General features: G+C 35.9%; 1 protein-coding gene across 1 annotated transcript in view; it reads left to right on the forward strand.

Annotated features, from left to right (window-relative positions):
- Positions 1-14,439, forward strand: part of RYR2 (ryanodine receptor 2) — a 377,267-nt gene that overhangs the window by 259,225 nt on the left and 103,603 nt on the right. The window contains exons 49-56 of the mRNA XM_054162288.1: positions 903-1,123; positions 1,934-2,024; positions 6,049-6,189; positions 6,993-7,156; positions 9,743-9,821; positions 10,406-10,495; positions 11,604-11,741; positions 13,313-13,390. Of these exons, the coding sequence (XP_054018263.1) occupies positions 903-1,123; positions 1,934-2,024; positions 6,049-6,189; positions 6,993-7,156; positions 9,743-9,821; positions 10,406-10,495; positions 11,604-11,741; positions 13,313-13,390 (1,002 nt within the window). The remainder of the gene's footprint in view (positions 1-902; positions 1,124-1,933; positions 2,025-6,048; positions 6,190-6,992; positions 7,157-9,742; positions 9,822-10,405; positions 10,496-11,603; positions 11,742-13,312; positions 13,391-14,439) is intronic.

Raw genomic sequence — 14,439 nt, forward strand, 5'->3', positions numbered from 1 at the left:
CTGCAGCATTTTCCATCATTCAAAACTCCCATTTTTTATTTTTCATGTTGTTTTCTGCATTTCTCAAATGTTGAATGAACTGCCTGTTGCTGCTGAGCTTTGAGAATACTGGAAGAGCAGTGAAGAAGCATCCTCCAGAATGTTGCTTACTTTTTAAAGAGCCCCCATATCTGAGAGTGTTGCAGTGACTTTTCCCAGGAGAATTTCTGGGCTTGTGATATGCAATCAAAATCAGACAAGTTGCCAATTAAGCGTGCTACTGAGAGCCTCTTTCTGGAGATACACTGAAAGTGTTCATCTCCCTGCATTTATTAGGGACACCATCACTGTTATTTAGGAAGTTACTGTTTTTTTGTTTTAGTTCCTTCTCAAAATAGTTGTATTTTTTCATGTGTCATAATTTTAATTAGTTGGCTTTGTCCAGAAAGATCAGATTTAGAGGGCTTATATGAGGACTAAGGCATGGACTTACTTGACTTTTTTTCTTCAAACAATTGTGGTGTTATTTAAGAAAGGGCGGAAGAGGATTATTTCCTCACTTGTTTGTAATACAGAAACAAGATGGGTCTTTTCAATGCAGACTTGACTGCTATTGCCTGGTTCTGGAGAGATCTGAGTGACTATTATATTCTTCAATGACATTTGAAAATTTGTTTTGCTTTTGAATGCCTACCTTTAGTGTCTGTGTTCATTAAAAACAAAACAAAAAGACATCTTTGAGACTTCTAGAAGCAGGAAAAGATTCTAGGCATACAGCTTCCAGTGCATATCAAATCCTTATTTGTGTATTTTGGAAATTTCCATCTTTATAACTACTGAAAAAGGAAATGAAACAAGAAGTTCTTTTCAGTTCTAACAGCACTAATGAGTCAAACCTAATTTCTGTCTCATTTAATTCCCAGGCTGCTTTAAGTGCCACAGATATGGCTTTGGCTCTGAATCGATACCTTTGCACAGCGGTCTTGCCTCTGTTGACCAGATGCGCTCCACTTTTTGCTGGCACAGAACACCATGCTTCCCTCATTGATTCCTTATTGCATACTGTGTACAGACTCTCAAAGGGATGCTCTCTTACCAAAGCTCAGCGAGATTCTATTGAAGAGTGTTTGCTGTCTGTCTGTGGGTAAGAAGATACTCCTGGCTGTACAGGAATGCTAATTGATAAAGTCACCTATGATATTTGTAATACAGGAATGCAGAACTATGTCACCAGTGGTATAAATAGGATTATTTTTTTCTGAGAGAAGATTTTGATATTTTAAATACATTGTATTAAATTTACAACATTATTAAATCACTTCCATGCAGTCCTCAGTTATTTTGCTAATACCAAGGGGTTTTTTTAATTAAAAAAATAAATAAATATATATCTCCCCGGTAAGAAACAACAAAATGGACCAGTGTTTGCTATTTACCTGGAAAGGTTTAATCTCCATACTTTTCTAACATACATGCCATTCCTGTCTCTTTTGTCCTTTCAGTTGGTGCCCACCGCTGTATGTCTTGTTTAGTACATTTGAAGAGCTATGTCTTTATTAGTCTTTAGAATATTTTTACAAGCCATTGAGATACATCACCAGAAATTAACATTATAGCCTTTTCTCATGGGCTCAGTGATTGTAATGCACAGTATCAAATTTCAGTTGCTCGTTTGTTTGTTGTTTTTTTTTTCTTCTGATTTTTGTCTGTCTGTAGATCAGAGATTTTCTCTGCTTCTTTAAAGCATTTGCTTTGCAGCTTATTCAGAAAGTTTTCTTTGGTATGCACTTGCTTTCTTTTGGACATGTTTTTAGTGCCACAGGCAAAATCCTTTTACTTTATGAATTTGAAAAAAATTTAATGGCATAGAACCTTCAGGTTGTTTTAATATATTTAATAATTATTTACTTGAAACTACTGGTACATCTTTTTGAAGTGATTTATCTACTTTTAGGCAGTTGCGGCCTTCCATGATGCAGCATTTACTAAGAAGATTGGTATTTGATGTTCCTTTATTAAATGAACATGCCAAGATGCCTCTTAAGGTAAAATCATATTTTATTATTTAACAGTATTCTTTTGGACAAAATGCAGCAGAAAATACTTTCATGAAGAATATTCTTTGTTGCCTTTTCTCCACTCTGCAGTAATCTCTAAGACCATACTTCTTAAAGATAAATTGCTGTTTTGGCAGGATTTCAGTCTAATTTGTATCCATCCATATGGAATGATGAAGTCTCTGTCTAGTGTTTGCTTTTCTGTTAATTATCTCTGTGGTTTTGTAAGTCCATGGAAACAGAATAGAAAAAATAGGGGGGGCAGGGGTCAAATCCTGTACGTAAGCGAAGACAGCAGTTGATAGTATGTATGTACCCTTACTTCTCTTGCTGTGTTGGTTTTCCCTTCTCTTGGAAAATGGACTCTTTTTCTTTGGTTTGTGCCTTTAAATCTAAACAATACATGCTTTTTAATAATCTTGCATTTTGTTTTCATCCCCCAAAAGTTTCTCCATATCTTTTGATTCTGATTCGTAAAGCACAAGAAAAATCTGTTTGTTTTTTCTTTTTTTTTTCCTTTGAGATGACACATTCCTTAAAGATTCCTTGGATTTAATTGACAGTTCTAAGAAACATCTAACACCTTACCTATTGCTATTTTCAGCAGTCCTTCTTAATTCATTCCCACCACAACTTTGCACAAGATATTTAAGTAAGCCACATTAAACCACATACCAGGATTAACTGCATTTTACATCTTATTTCTTTGCCAAAATACTCTGCTGTCCAATTACCCAGGCTTCTACTAGCCAGATTGTAGTCTCCAGCCTCAGATAAGTTCATTAGTCTCAAAGCCACAACCTGCTGCAGTCTTCTCCCAGCCAAGAACTTCATGATTTGGTTGCGTCCCCCAAGAAGTGCTCAATGAATGCTTGAGCAGCCATCCTTTGGTACCAGTATATGAGAAAAGCTGTTAATAATTTAGCATACTGTCCAGAAGGGGACCTTTCTAATGTATTTTGACATTTTATGTGATGCAGAAACCAAATAGTAACTTGGTGCTCCCTGATTCTTCTTTTTTGGGGGGGGGAGGGAGGAGGAAAGAACAACCCCTGAGATATGTTCATCTGTGACAGCAGATCTTTTGATTCTGAGGGTGATGATTGCAGTGACTTTTCCATCCTGCTGAACTGAACAGGAAGAAACTAATAATTAATCCCTTTGGCAAGTCAGGCTTCAGGAGAACATATATGAAGAGAATCATGGTACTACCATGGGCAAATGATTCTGTGCATTTTGTCAATTAACACCTAAACTCTTTATGTGAAGGCAGAGTTAGAACTTTTCAAATATTTCACTGGTGGCAAACTGATTTGTAGAGTTTAAACAAGGAACTCCTACTTATTTCTACTAATGTGTTTCTGATTTGAAAGTACTGTGTGTGTTTCTAAATGGGCTTGTGCTAGCAGAGAAATTATAGTTGTCTTAAGAGACAGCTACAGGTTAATCATGCATCTGAAGATGTAATTTTGAATGGGAAGAGGGGAAAGATTTATGAAGGCTAAATCAGAATAGAGTGCTAAGTACAATGATACCTTTGTTGGTTTCTGAAATTTAGGCAGTGTGTGAATGGAAATCCGTGATGCTTCTCCTGTATAATTTGGTGTGAGCTTTCTAGAACAGAGTTGCCTTGGTTTCGTTTCCTCTTAAATTATATTTCGTACTTCATTAGGGACTTCTCTAGTAGCAAACTTGCCTCTGCTCTTAGCTAGGTTTAAAGTTATATACCTTTGTGTTAGCACTCAAATGTTGTCCAAAAGGAAACCTCAAGTCTGGCCATTGTGTGATAGAACTTAGTTGGGAAACAAAAACCAACAAAAAACCCCCAAACAACCCTGTGGTGCTGCATAAATGATAAAACTTCTGTGTTTTTATATTATATATGCATGTTAGTTCTCTTCCATTTTCATTAATCATCTGACAATTTAAATAGTAAATACATGGATTTTTAATATTTTTTTTTTTTAGTCCAGGAAAGGTATAGTAGAACTACACAGTATGGAGGTTGTATATCTGGTTATGAAAATCCTCACTTCTAAACAGCAGAACTTTTTAACTTTTTTTTTTTTTTTTTTTAAACACCTGTCATTATTTCTGCACATTTACATGTGAATATCTGCATTTTTTTTGTCTTAGCATTTGTTCTGACTAGTGAAAAGGGAAGCCTGTCAACTCTTTACTGGCTAAAACTTGTAGTATTCTGCCAACATACTTTGCAAAGTGATGTTGAAAAAGCTATTCTTTTCTCTGAGAAACAACTGTTCTTTCCTCTGAGAAATAAACTCTGAATTAAAATTCCAGATAAATTCTATAGAAAGATCACTTTGTCCTGTTGCAAAATCTGCCTCTGAGTAGGACTAGGTTTTCATACACTACTGTTGTCAGAAACTTGTTGCTTGGGATTGCCTTTACTGACAGATGTGCAACTGATTTTTCCTCTTTGTATTTGTAACGGAGGGACATTAACCACAAAATTTGTGCTGTTTTAGTTTAGCAAATATCCAGTAGCAGGTCCTTGGTAATCTGGAATCTTGTAGCCACTTGAGAAGAAAGTATCCCCAAAATGGGTTTAATGAAACAGGGGAGAGAGAAAGAATACAGCTCCAATTGTAATACAGGTCAGGAGGATAGACTGATAGCAGGTTTTGCAACTCACAGAAGATATGAGGTATCACAGTATCACTAAGGTTGGAAGAGACCTCGAGGATCATCGAGTCCAACCTGTCTCCACAGACCTCATGACTAGACCATGGCACCAAGTGCCACGTCCAATCTCATCATATTCAATTATACTGTGAGTTATTCTTGAATAGCTCTCAAACATGTAAATATTAATTTGGAATGTAATAAAATATATATTTATATACTTAATATTTAATATTTTGGGTAGTGGTACCTTCAAAACTTATTTACAAAGTATGTTTACAGGTTCTGTTACTCAGTTGTGGGCAATATATTTCACGTGTGCAGACAGTTAAACAATTTCTGCACAAATCTGAGAATTTCCAATACAACAATTTAAATGGGAAATAAAGGTGCCATAATCTGTGGTTTACCACAGGGGGAACTCTGTAGCAAATTAGCCAGGTACTCAAGGCTTGCTCTTTTGTCTGGTAACTTCCCAGATGCTGTAACTATCATTCAAGCAGCTCTTGGCTCAGAGAGGGCTAAGAGGCCTTGCTCCTCTCATGCCCAGTTCACAGGCTTTAGCAATGCAGCTTTTCTGGATTCAGTTCTCTTGGGACTTTTCCCCTTTCTGCCTCCAGTACAGGGCTCTTGGAGTGTTGGTTGCTTTGGTCCAGGTGTAAGACCCAGGTGTAATTTGCCTGCTAGGGCAGACTCTTCAGCTGCAGCTCCATCAGTATTTGGCTGTTGTTGCTTTCTTGGTGAGGAGAAGGTGGCAAATTGCCTACCATCTCAGCTGGTTTAAATACTGTGTGAAGAGAATTAATGCCCTTTGGTAACAGAGAAACCTGATAGCTGAACCTATAGAATGGGGCATATCCAAATGTGGCCAGGGGCACACAAAGTTCACAGATGTGTTAGAAGGTTAATTACATGTGCTACATGTTTACCTGGACCATCTGTATCCCAGGAGACGTCCAGGTTTACACATTCACAGGTGCTTAACGCATTGTCTGGGTTCGGACATGTTTTAGGGCTTGTCCCTTAAAGCCAGGGAACTAGATGTAACCATGGTTATACTATCTTACCTGTCAAGCAGTAGGGTTTGGAATAGCAGTACACAGATGGAAATGAATTCCCTGAGCTGTCAGTGATTGTGTTGGGGAAAATGATCCTGTTACGTGATTCTTGCATATCTAACTTACGTTAAAATAAAGAACTCATCCTCTGTTTGCATCCACCAATGATTCAAAGAATAAACAGACAACATGGCTTCATGATAAAAGTTAGACATTTTTCTGGCAGTGTGTGTGTAATGGTCAAGTTCCAGAATCAAATGACATCAATAGTTATATTTTATTTGCTTTCAAAATATGTTCTGTTTTAGTTGCTGACAAATCATTATGAAAGATGCTGGAAGTATTATTGTTTGCCAGGTGGATGGGGTAACTTCGGTGCTGCCTCAGAAGAAGAGCTTCATTTATCCAGAAAGTTGTTCTGGGGTATTTTTGATGCTTTGTCTCAAAAGGTAAATCATAGTAATATCCTTCTACTACTGTAAAAGCCTTACTGTGTAACCCTTTTTCATTAATCTAGCATTTTTACTGAGCTTCTATCCACACTGTATTATCCACTTCAAAAGGAAAATTATAGGCTTTGGTAAATTTAAATTTTCCTCTTACAGCTTCTGCTTTAATGTAGGTATTTCCTTTTGTCCACCCATGGGAAAAAAAGCAACCAAAGGGAAAAAAAAACTAATGAAGTAATCTCGAGATATATCTTATAGGTCAGCTACACTTCAGAGCACTATAAGCAAATTCAAGCATCTGCAGGTGACTGAAATGCAGTTTTCTATCTTGCACACTTTCAATCAAGAGCATAGTCCCTTTGCTTAGTAGTTGTAGTTTCATCATCCCTGATTCAATTCTGTTTTGGGCAGAAGTTTGATAATACGGTTTGTTATATAATTATTATTAATTCTATGAGTGTTTTTAACTGACCTTAAAATCTAGATATTTAGAGCTGCTATGCATATTCTTATTCTATGTTCTCTTTCCAGATATGAAAAATGCCTAGTGGTTCTCTCAGGGAAGTCAAACTTCTCCCATTTACTTTAGGAAGAGCACTACTTGAGCCTAGCTTTATCCAGAGTGTATAATATGATTTGGACAGTCAGTTCCCTTTATTTTCAGAACTGAAATTCAGTTTCACAGTAAGAAAGCCATTCTGTGGGTGTTTTGTTTGACATATAGCTGTATCAACATCACAGTTTCGGCAATGATGTTGATAGCTTCCATTTACTACTCATTTTCTGTCTCTTGTGTTCCACAGAAGTATGAACAAGAACTGTTCAAATTGGCTTTGCCCTGTTTGAGTGCAGTTGCAGGGGCCTTACCTCCAGACTATATGGAATCAAATTATGTCAATATGATGGAAAAACAGTCTTCGATGGATTCAGATGGGAACTTTAATCCTCAACCTGTTGACACATCAAAGTAAGGAATTAATCTGTGGCAACTAGAATTTTTTGTCATGCGTGTGTAGAAGAGGGATGAAGTCTATTGTCTGTTGAGTATGATGTGAACTTACATCTTTTACTCTCTTCTGAATGCTTATCTTCTCGATAAAAATGGAGACGGTAACTATTTTTTAAAATTTATGTATTGATTTAAAACCCTCAAAAGCAATAAATATAAATATACTAATATAAATATATTACATAACTAATTTATTGCTCAAGATAGATTTTAATGCATTTTCAGCCTGAAGCTGGCACTGTCCAGTTACTTTGTATTAGCATTTAGCCAGATTTGGTGGCGACGGAGGTTCTTGGAATCAATACGGCTGACCAATATGATCGGGTATCGATCCTTTATTGTTCCAGTATTGCAGGCCTATGGTGCAGGCCTGTGGTGAGAGCATGGCACAGTAAAGCATGGAAGGATGAGAGATAGGACAGGCAGAAAAAGAAGTGCGTAGCAAGGGGACTGCTACAATTTATGTAAACTTGGTGTGCCTTGTTGGCATGGACTCATTGGTTCCCTGTGAGTGACCACACATCACACTATTATAGATTATTGGTGCAACTACGGATGACACACGAGGTTTGTTGATGCAGGTGCATGTCCTGTTGTCCCAAGATAACTTGCTATGTTTCTAGCTACCAGCATCTTGTTTTAGTTACAGTGCTGCAGGCACAGCACTGTTTTGGTACACTGGTAGCTGGCTCTGCACTTGCTCTGAGCATGGCTTACCACCATGTCAGGCTCTAGGCCTGCACTGCCAGATTGATCACACTGCTCGTCACTGGCATTCCCACATTAGCCTGACAAAACACATATCTGAATGGGATTTTTGTGACTGCAGCCAGTGCCCCATTCTCCTTCGTACAGAGTAGCCTTTCAGCAGTGTGGTTATGCACTATATCTTGAAAAATGCCACTTGTAAGACATGTGATCCAGTTGCCTCTGTGAGCTTTCTGTCTGTATTAACATATAGAATAGGGAATGCCAATAGTACATTGATGTCTTTGTTAGAGCTTGTACATTCATGCGTGCACATAGAAATATCATAGGAAAAACCATAATCTAGACTGTAATATTGAAATTACATCAGCGACCATTAAAATTAATTATGTTATGATGCATTTAAGATAAGCTTAAGATAAGATTAATAAAATTTAATAAAGAAAATATACTATCATTTAATTGAAGATGGCTTTATGTGGTGTCATTTCAGAGGAAAATTCTAGATAGCCAGAACATATTTGAAAGCCTCAGAAAATGTTACTTAACATTGCCTAAATCATCAGTCACCTCATTGCCACAGGAGTCAACAATTCTGTGATGTTTCAAGACAATGAATGCACTACTTTTATCAGTATCACTTCCAACCCGACCTGTATTTCACCATGCAATCCTGCATTGCCTTTCTTACTAGTCCTAGACCTATTTTTATGAAGCTATAGGTAATGGGACCTTACAATAGTTAGACAATTGATTACCACTGAAATTATTCGGTGTGTTACACCATTAATAGCGTTTCCCTCAAAATGCACACTTCCAAACAATAAAAACCTCTGATGACTGTCTTAGATAAGTATCTTCTGGCCTTTATATGTCATCAGGCTCTAGCAAACTGTTCATGTGACATAATTTTAGTTTACATTCTGCATTCTCAGACTGTGACTGGAGATCTAAAACTCTTCTACTAACAGTAGGTGGCACCGTAATACTTTTGATGCCAACAATTTTGTCTTAGGAGGGAAGATTTAGCTATTTCATAAGTGAACAACAAGCAATTCTTGTCTTTTATTTGTAGGAATGCAAGTGAACAAAAATACTAATATTTTATACTTTTTCTTGGGGGGAGCGGGGAAAGATGATTCTGCCTCTAGGCCTTGTTTGATGATTAAGGAGACAAGGAGAGCTGCTTTTCTTCTAATGCTTAAGAAATTTTAACTTCTGCATTCTCTCATGAAGGGCTAGTATTTTGTGGTGGGGTTTTTTTTTCTATTTTTAGTAAGGATTTTAGTATTTGTAATATTCCCTGGAGTGTTGGACAATAAATCTTTGAGCATATAACTTTTGACTTGCCTTAATTATAATGCTTCAGACATATAATAAAATATGTAGGAATATATAAAAAAGGTGTAGAGGTGTAGAGGAATATAGGACAGGACTGTTAGCACACTTGGTTTATAATGGGCATGTGTATTGTTACCCCCCTATTTCTAAAACTATGGGTCTTAGTTGTATCTTTGATCTTAAGAAAATGAATGTTAGTAATAGAAATATGTGACAAAAATCTTGAGTTCTTGATATCATTATTGATCTTTCCCTGCACATGAGTATTAAAGAAGTAAAATTCTTAGAAATAGCTATGATTATTATTCAGTGACTATTAAATAACACAGCTTTTTTTCCTTGATTTAACTAGACCTTAGAAAAAACTGTGTTTGATGAAATGGAGCACAGTAAGATGCTTTGGATGGGTATATTCACTACTCACTGTTTTCTTCAAAAACAAAAGCATTCACATTTTAGTATGTGCAATATAATGTCTTTTCTCTTCACTTTCAGCATCACAATCCCTGAAAAGCTAGAATATTTCATTAACAAATATGCAGAACATTCACATGACAAATGGTCAATGGAAAAGGTAAAATCAACATTGCTGTTAAAATACAAGTCAGCATTTGTATTTGAATCTACTTCAAAATATTTTACTCTGGATAGAGTAGAATAGTATTTTTCATAATGCTACAAACTGATATGTAGATAAGATATAAACCTGTATTTTCTTAAAATGTGTTTGGGAGGAAAGTTCTCTAAGTGCAGGTCAGTATTTCATCATTTCATTATTTTTATTGTTGACATTTAAGTAATCATACTTGCCTAAGAATTTAGTTTACTTGAAATTTCATTTTTTTAACAAAAAAAAGCCTTTTAGGGTTTTTATTCTTTTTTGTAGTTTGTGTCCAGTATTTGAAAGATTTCCTCAACTGTAGCATAGTATTCTGCTCTATGTAAATGTTCGAAAGAAAAAATTGTATTGCAGTGTTAGCTTTGTGCAAGCATTAATTTTCAAAATGATAGCATGCTACAAAATTAATTTCATTATGTGTAAATAATATAAATGTTGGTTGGGAAAAGGTTGAGAAAATAGTAGAAAGAAAATTTTAAGAGAACAGCGTTGCTGTTCCTTTCCCAATTTTTTCCTCTGTTACTATAACTGTTTTCCAGTTTGCCAATGGGTGGACATATGGTGAAACGTATTCTGAATCTGCAAAAGTTCAACCATTAATGAAACAATATAAATTACTATCTGAAAAGGTAAGAATTTTGTTCATTCTTGATCCAGGGTGATTCAAAGATTGCTTCATTCACTGTGAAAAAGTCACCATGTGTTTGCATCACTTTAAAAAAAAAAAAATACTTGGAATGTGTCAGCTAAACCATGATTGTTGCCTTTCTCAAATGTACTGTGCTGTAAATAGGCCACTCGAACTCTTTTCTCTAACAGCTAAATGTACATGGCATAACTTACAGTAAAAATGAAGTGTCTTTTTTTTTTTTTTTACAGTAAGGTCACAAAGGAATGTCTACTTGCTTAGTGAAGACTTAGGTATAGGCTTGGTCTGATGTCCAGCAGGGAGTCACCAAGAGGGTTAGAAGGCTGGACAACTTGATAAATGAAACATGGCTGTATGAACTGAGTTCCTTCAGCTTAAAGAGCTGACAGGGATATAATCTTGGTTTCCCAGTACCTAAATGCTAGTTACAGAGAAGATAGTTGTATTCTCTTCACAGGGATGCACAGTGATGGGACAAGAGGCAATGGGTATAGGTTCAGTAGAAGTGCTTTCTGGAAATCCTTCTTATCTTGGCAATGTAAACATTGGAATAGGTTATCCAGAGAAGTGGTGAATTCACCTGCACTGCAAATATTCATTACATGGCAAGCCCTAGATGACCTAACCTTGATAACAGTTCACAGCATAATTACGTTAGGTTATCTTATCTGACCTTGACAGAATGTTAGGCCAGATGATGTCCAGAGGTCCATTCCAGCACAGACTTTGTATGACTCTCTTAGGGGGTTTTGATTCAAAACTCCTGGTAATTCCTGCTCTACCTTTGTGTTCATATCGTGCCATTAACATGGTTTCCCTGTGATCTTCCTCTTCCTGTAGAGCCATAATTCTTCTGCCTACCTGTAAAATTATGAACAAACTTTTTTATATCTTACATGATTTGTTTGCTTCATTGAAGTATCCCTGGATCATAATGCCTAATTTCAGTACATTTCTTTGCAGAAATCATAGACTTGTTTAGGTTGGAAAACCCCATCTTATATAACTAGGCAAAATCCCCAAAGTTATTTTTTGCTCTGTACAGCTACATAACAAACAAGACAATTATTGCATGTACTTTCTTCTAGGAGAAGGAAATTTATCGATGGCCAATCAAAGAATCACTGAAAACTATGCTGGCTTGGGGATGGCGAATTGAAAGAACACGAGAGGGAGATTCTATGGCACTGTATAATCGTACGCGTCGCATATCTCAAACCAGTCAAGTGAGCCATTTTATTAAAAACTTACTTTTAAAAGGAATGCAAAAGCCGCTATCTAATCTTTGGTGTTGCAAGCAATGAAATAAGCCTGTAGCATAAAAAAATGTGAAAGGATTTTTCACAAGCAGTTTTACAGGTGGATTTCTATTCACTGAAGCTGTTTCAAAGTAATGCATTGCTAAATATTTTCCAAAAACTTGATCAAAACTGAAATGCGTTTGTTAGTTTGATTTAAAGTGGACTATATAGGGGAATTATTTACATCAGTAGGTGGTTATATATTAACAGTGAATATTAATATGATTTTAGTCAGCTATGCTTTGGAATTCAGTGTCTGTGGATGCCTTTAAACTTGTAAAAAAATAGTAGAACTTAAACCATTTTAAAATTTTTTAAAGGAAAATTAATACAAACAGCTACATTAATGCACCATCACGTTTACATCTATAGACAGACAACACTCTGAAAATGTTAGTTTTATTCCTTTAGAATAGCCTTCTTAAATGCTGTAAGGATAAAATGGAAAAGTACTGCACTGTATTCCCTTAGAGCTCCGTATACTTTTCAGTTAAAATGAGGAGGAACATTCACACAGACACACATGGAGCCAAACCAATGAGGGACATAGAATGGAGAGGGAAAATCTTTCCCTCTAATCTCCACTCAGCTTGGCAGTGTTTATACATGTGAGTGGTGATATATGCCTGTCTCTCCACTCTTTATAGACACTAGACAGTGTATATCAAATGATTTGAATTAGCACTTAGGCTGAACTACGCATAGTTTGCACACTATAATTGCCTTCCAAAATTCTTGACTTCCTCTTGAAAGGCCTCTGAGCCTCTAGGCCTTATACATGCATATGAACATAACACCAGGCATAGAAACAAAATTTGTACATGAGTTAATATCTTACAGTGGAATCCATAGAGGAAAACATAGCTGTATTTGCTTCATCAGTGACTTTCCATCCAGGCAATATCTATCATTGTTTACCCTTCTTTGAGTATTCCTGTCAGTGTAATGACCAAACCTGTGACAAATTTAGACAATAGAAAGAAAGAATGACAAAACAGTGATGTTTTGTGTGTGGGGAAGAGAGACCAAAGGAAAAAGATATCTGTGTAGTAGGTTCTATTCTTACATGTAGAAATAGGATTGAAAAGTGAAATTCAAAGTTTGATTTTTCTCTGAATTCGCCTTAAACTAGATGGTCTGAGATTTTGCCAAATGAGGAAAAAAAATCTAGAAAACATAGAGATATAACCATTCATTATCTAGAATGAATTAAAATCCTAAACAACTTCAAGTAAAATTTGCATCTGAATGAGGGGAATTTGTGTCTGATGACTGTCTTTGGGAACAGAAATATGTAGAACTTTGCCTAGATCTCACTTACATTTACTATTCTTGATGTATTTTCAGTTCAGCTACTTACAATCTTTTTGCTCTGTAGAGATATGCAACTGATTTTTTCCTTAAATTCTGTCATTATTTTCAGTATCTTGTTCATGTAAGCCTCTTCATATCAAATCCCTTGTTTAATGCCACTGTTTCGCACATTTGCCATTCAGATCTCTGTAGATACAGCCCATGGATACACTCCTCGAGCAATTGACATGAGCAATGTTACCCTCTCCAGAGACTTACACGTAAGTCAGAAACACTTACTATGCCTTCTCTTTTTTGCAGTTGTTTTGGTGTTGTGGTTTTTTATTGTTGTTGTTGTTTGTTTGTGTTTTTTTTCCCCCTGTTAGTTTATTTTAAACAAATTTGCATGGTTTAGTTGATTAGATGGTGTTGGATGATAGGTTGGACACGATGATCTTGAAGGTCTCTTCCAACCTGGTTTATTCTATTCTATTCTATTCTAATGCCTTATACTACTTTCTTTGAAATACTTTAATTTTGGTTTGTTGCAGTGTTTTCCTTTGATTTTTTTTTCTCCTCTTTGATCCTTTGTTACTTAAAAAAATACAGTTCATGTCAAAAAACTTTGAAGTTTTGGATTGATTTTCTCATCTCTCTTTGCAAACATCTGTTGTTTTAAAAAGAATTCTATTTAGAAGAGCCTGCAGCATCAGCTTTTTTCTATTATTTGTTTCTCCACCATCTTCCCAAAATATTTTGTCATTACTTTTCTTTTTTCTTTTAAACTGAAGAAATAAGAATCAGGAACCATTGCTACAACACATTTTATGAAAGTAGACAATGAAAAAGATTGGGGTAGGATTCTGTCAGATCTAGCAGTAAATTGCTATTACCTGGAGTAATATTTTTTTAGTTGATAAATGATTCTGTCTTTAGAATGTCAGGATTTTTTGATAGACTATGGTGCTAATTTCACAGTCTCCTAATTTACTATGAGTATGGTTACAGTATTATGTAGGCATACAGTAGATAGTTTTAAATTAGATATCACGAGTGTCTGTACCAGTCTAGCGATGGCAACGTGGTGTTCAAATCTGGCTCTTGAAACACAATGTTGAGGTTATCCATACTGAGCTCTATCATAGTACTGTGAATCAAGCAGCAGTAGTAAAGTCATTGATTATATCTACAGTATATAGTGCACTATCTGCTTGATCAAATTCTTGCAATGGATTTCCTATCTTTGACTGCTATCTTAGAATACATAGAATACATAGAATAAACCAGGTTGGAAGAGACCTTCAAGATCATCGTGTCCAACCCATCAACC

This window comes from Dryobates pubescens, chromosome 6 (assembly GCF_014839835.1).
Source record: "Dryobates pubescens isolate bDryPub1 chromosome 6, bDryPub1.pri, whole genome shotgun sequence".
Taxonomy (NCBI): Eukaryota; Metazoa; Chordata; class Aves; order Piciformes; family Picidae; genus Dryobates; species Dryobates pubescens.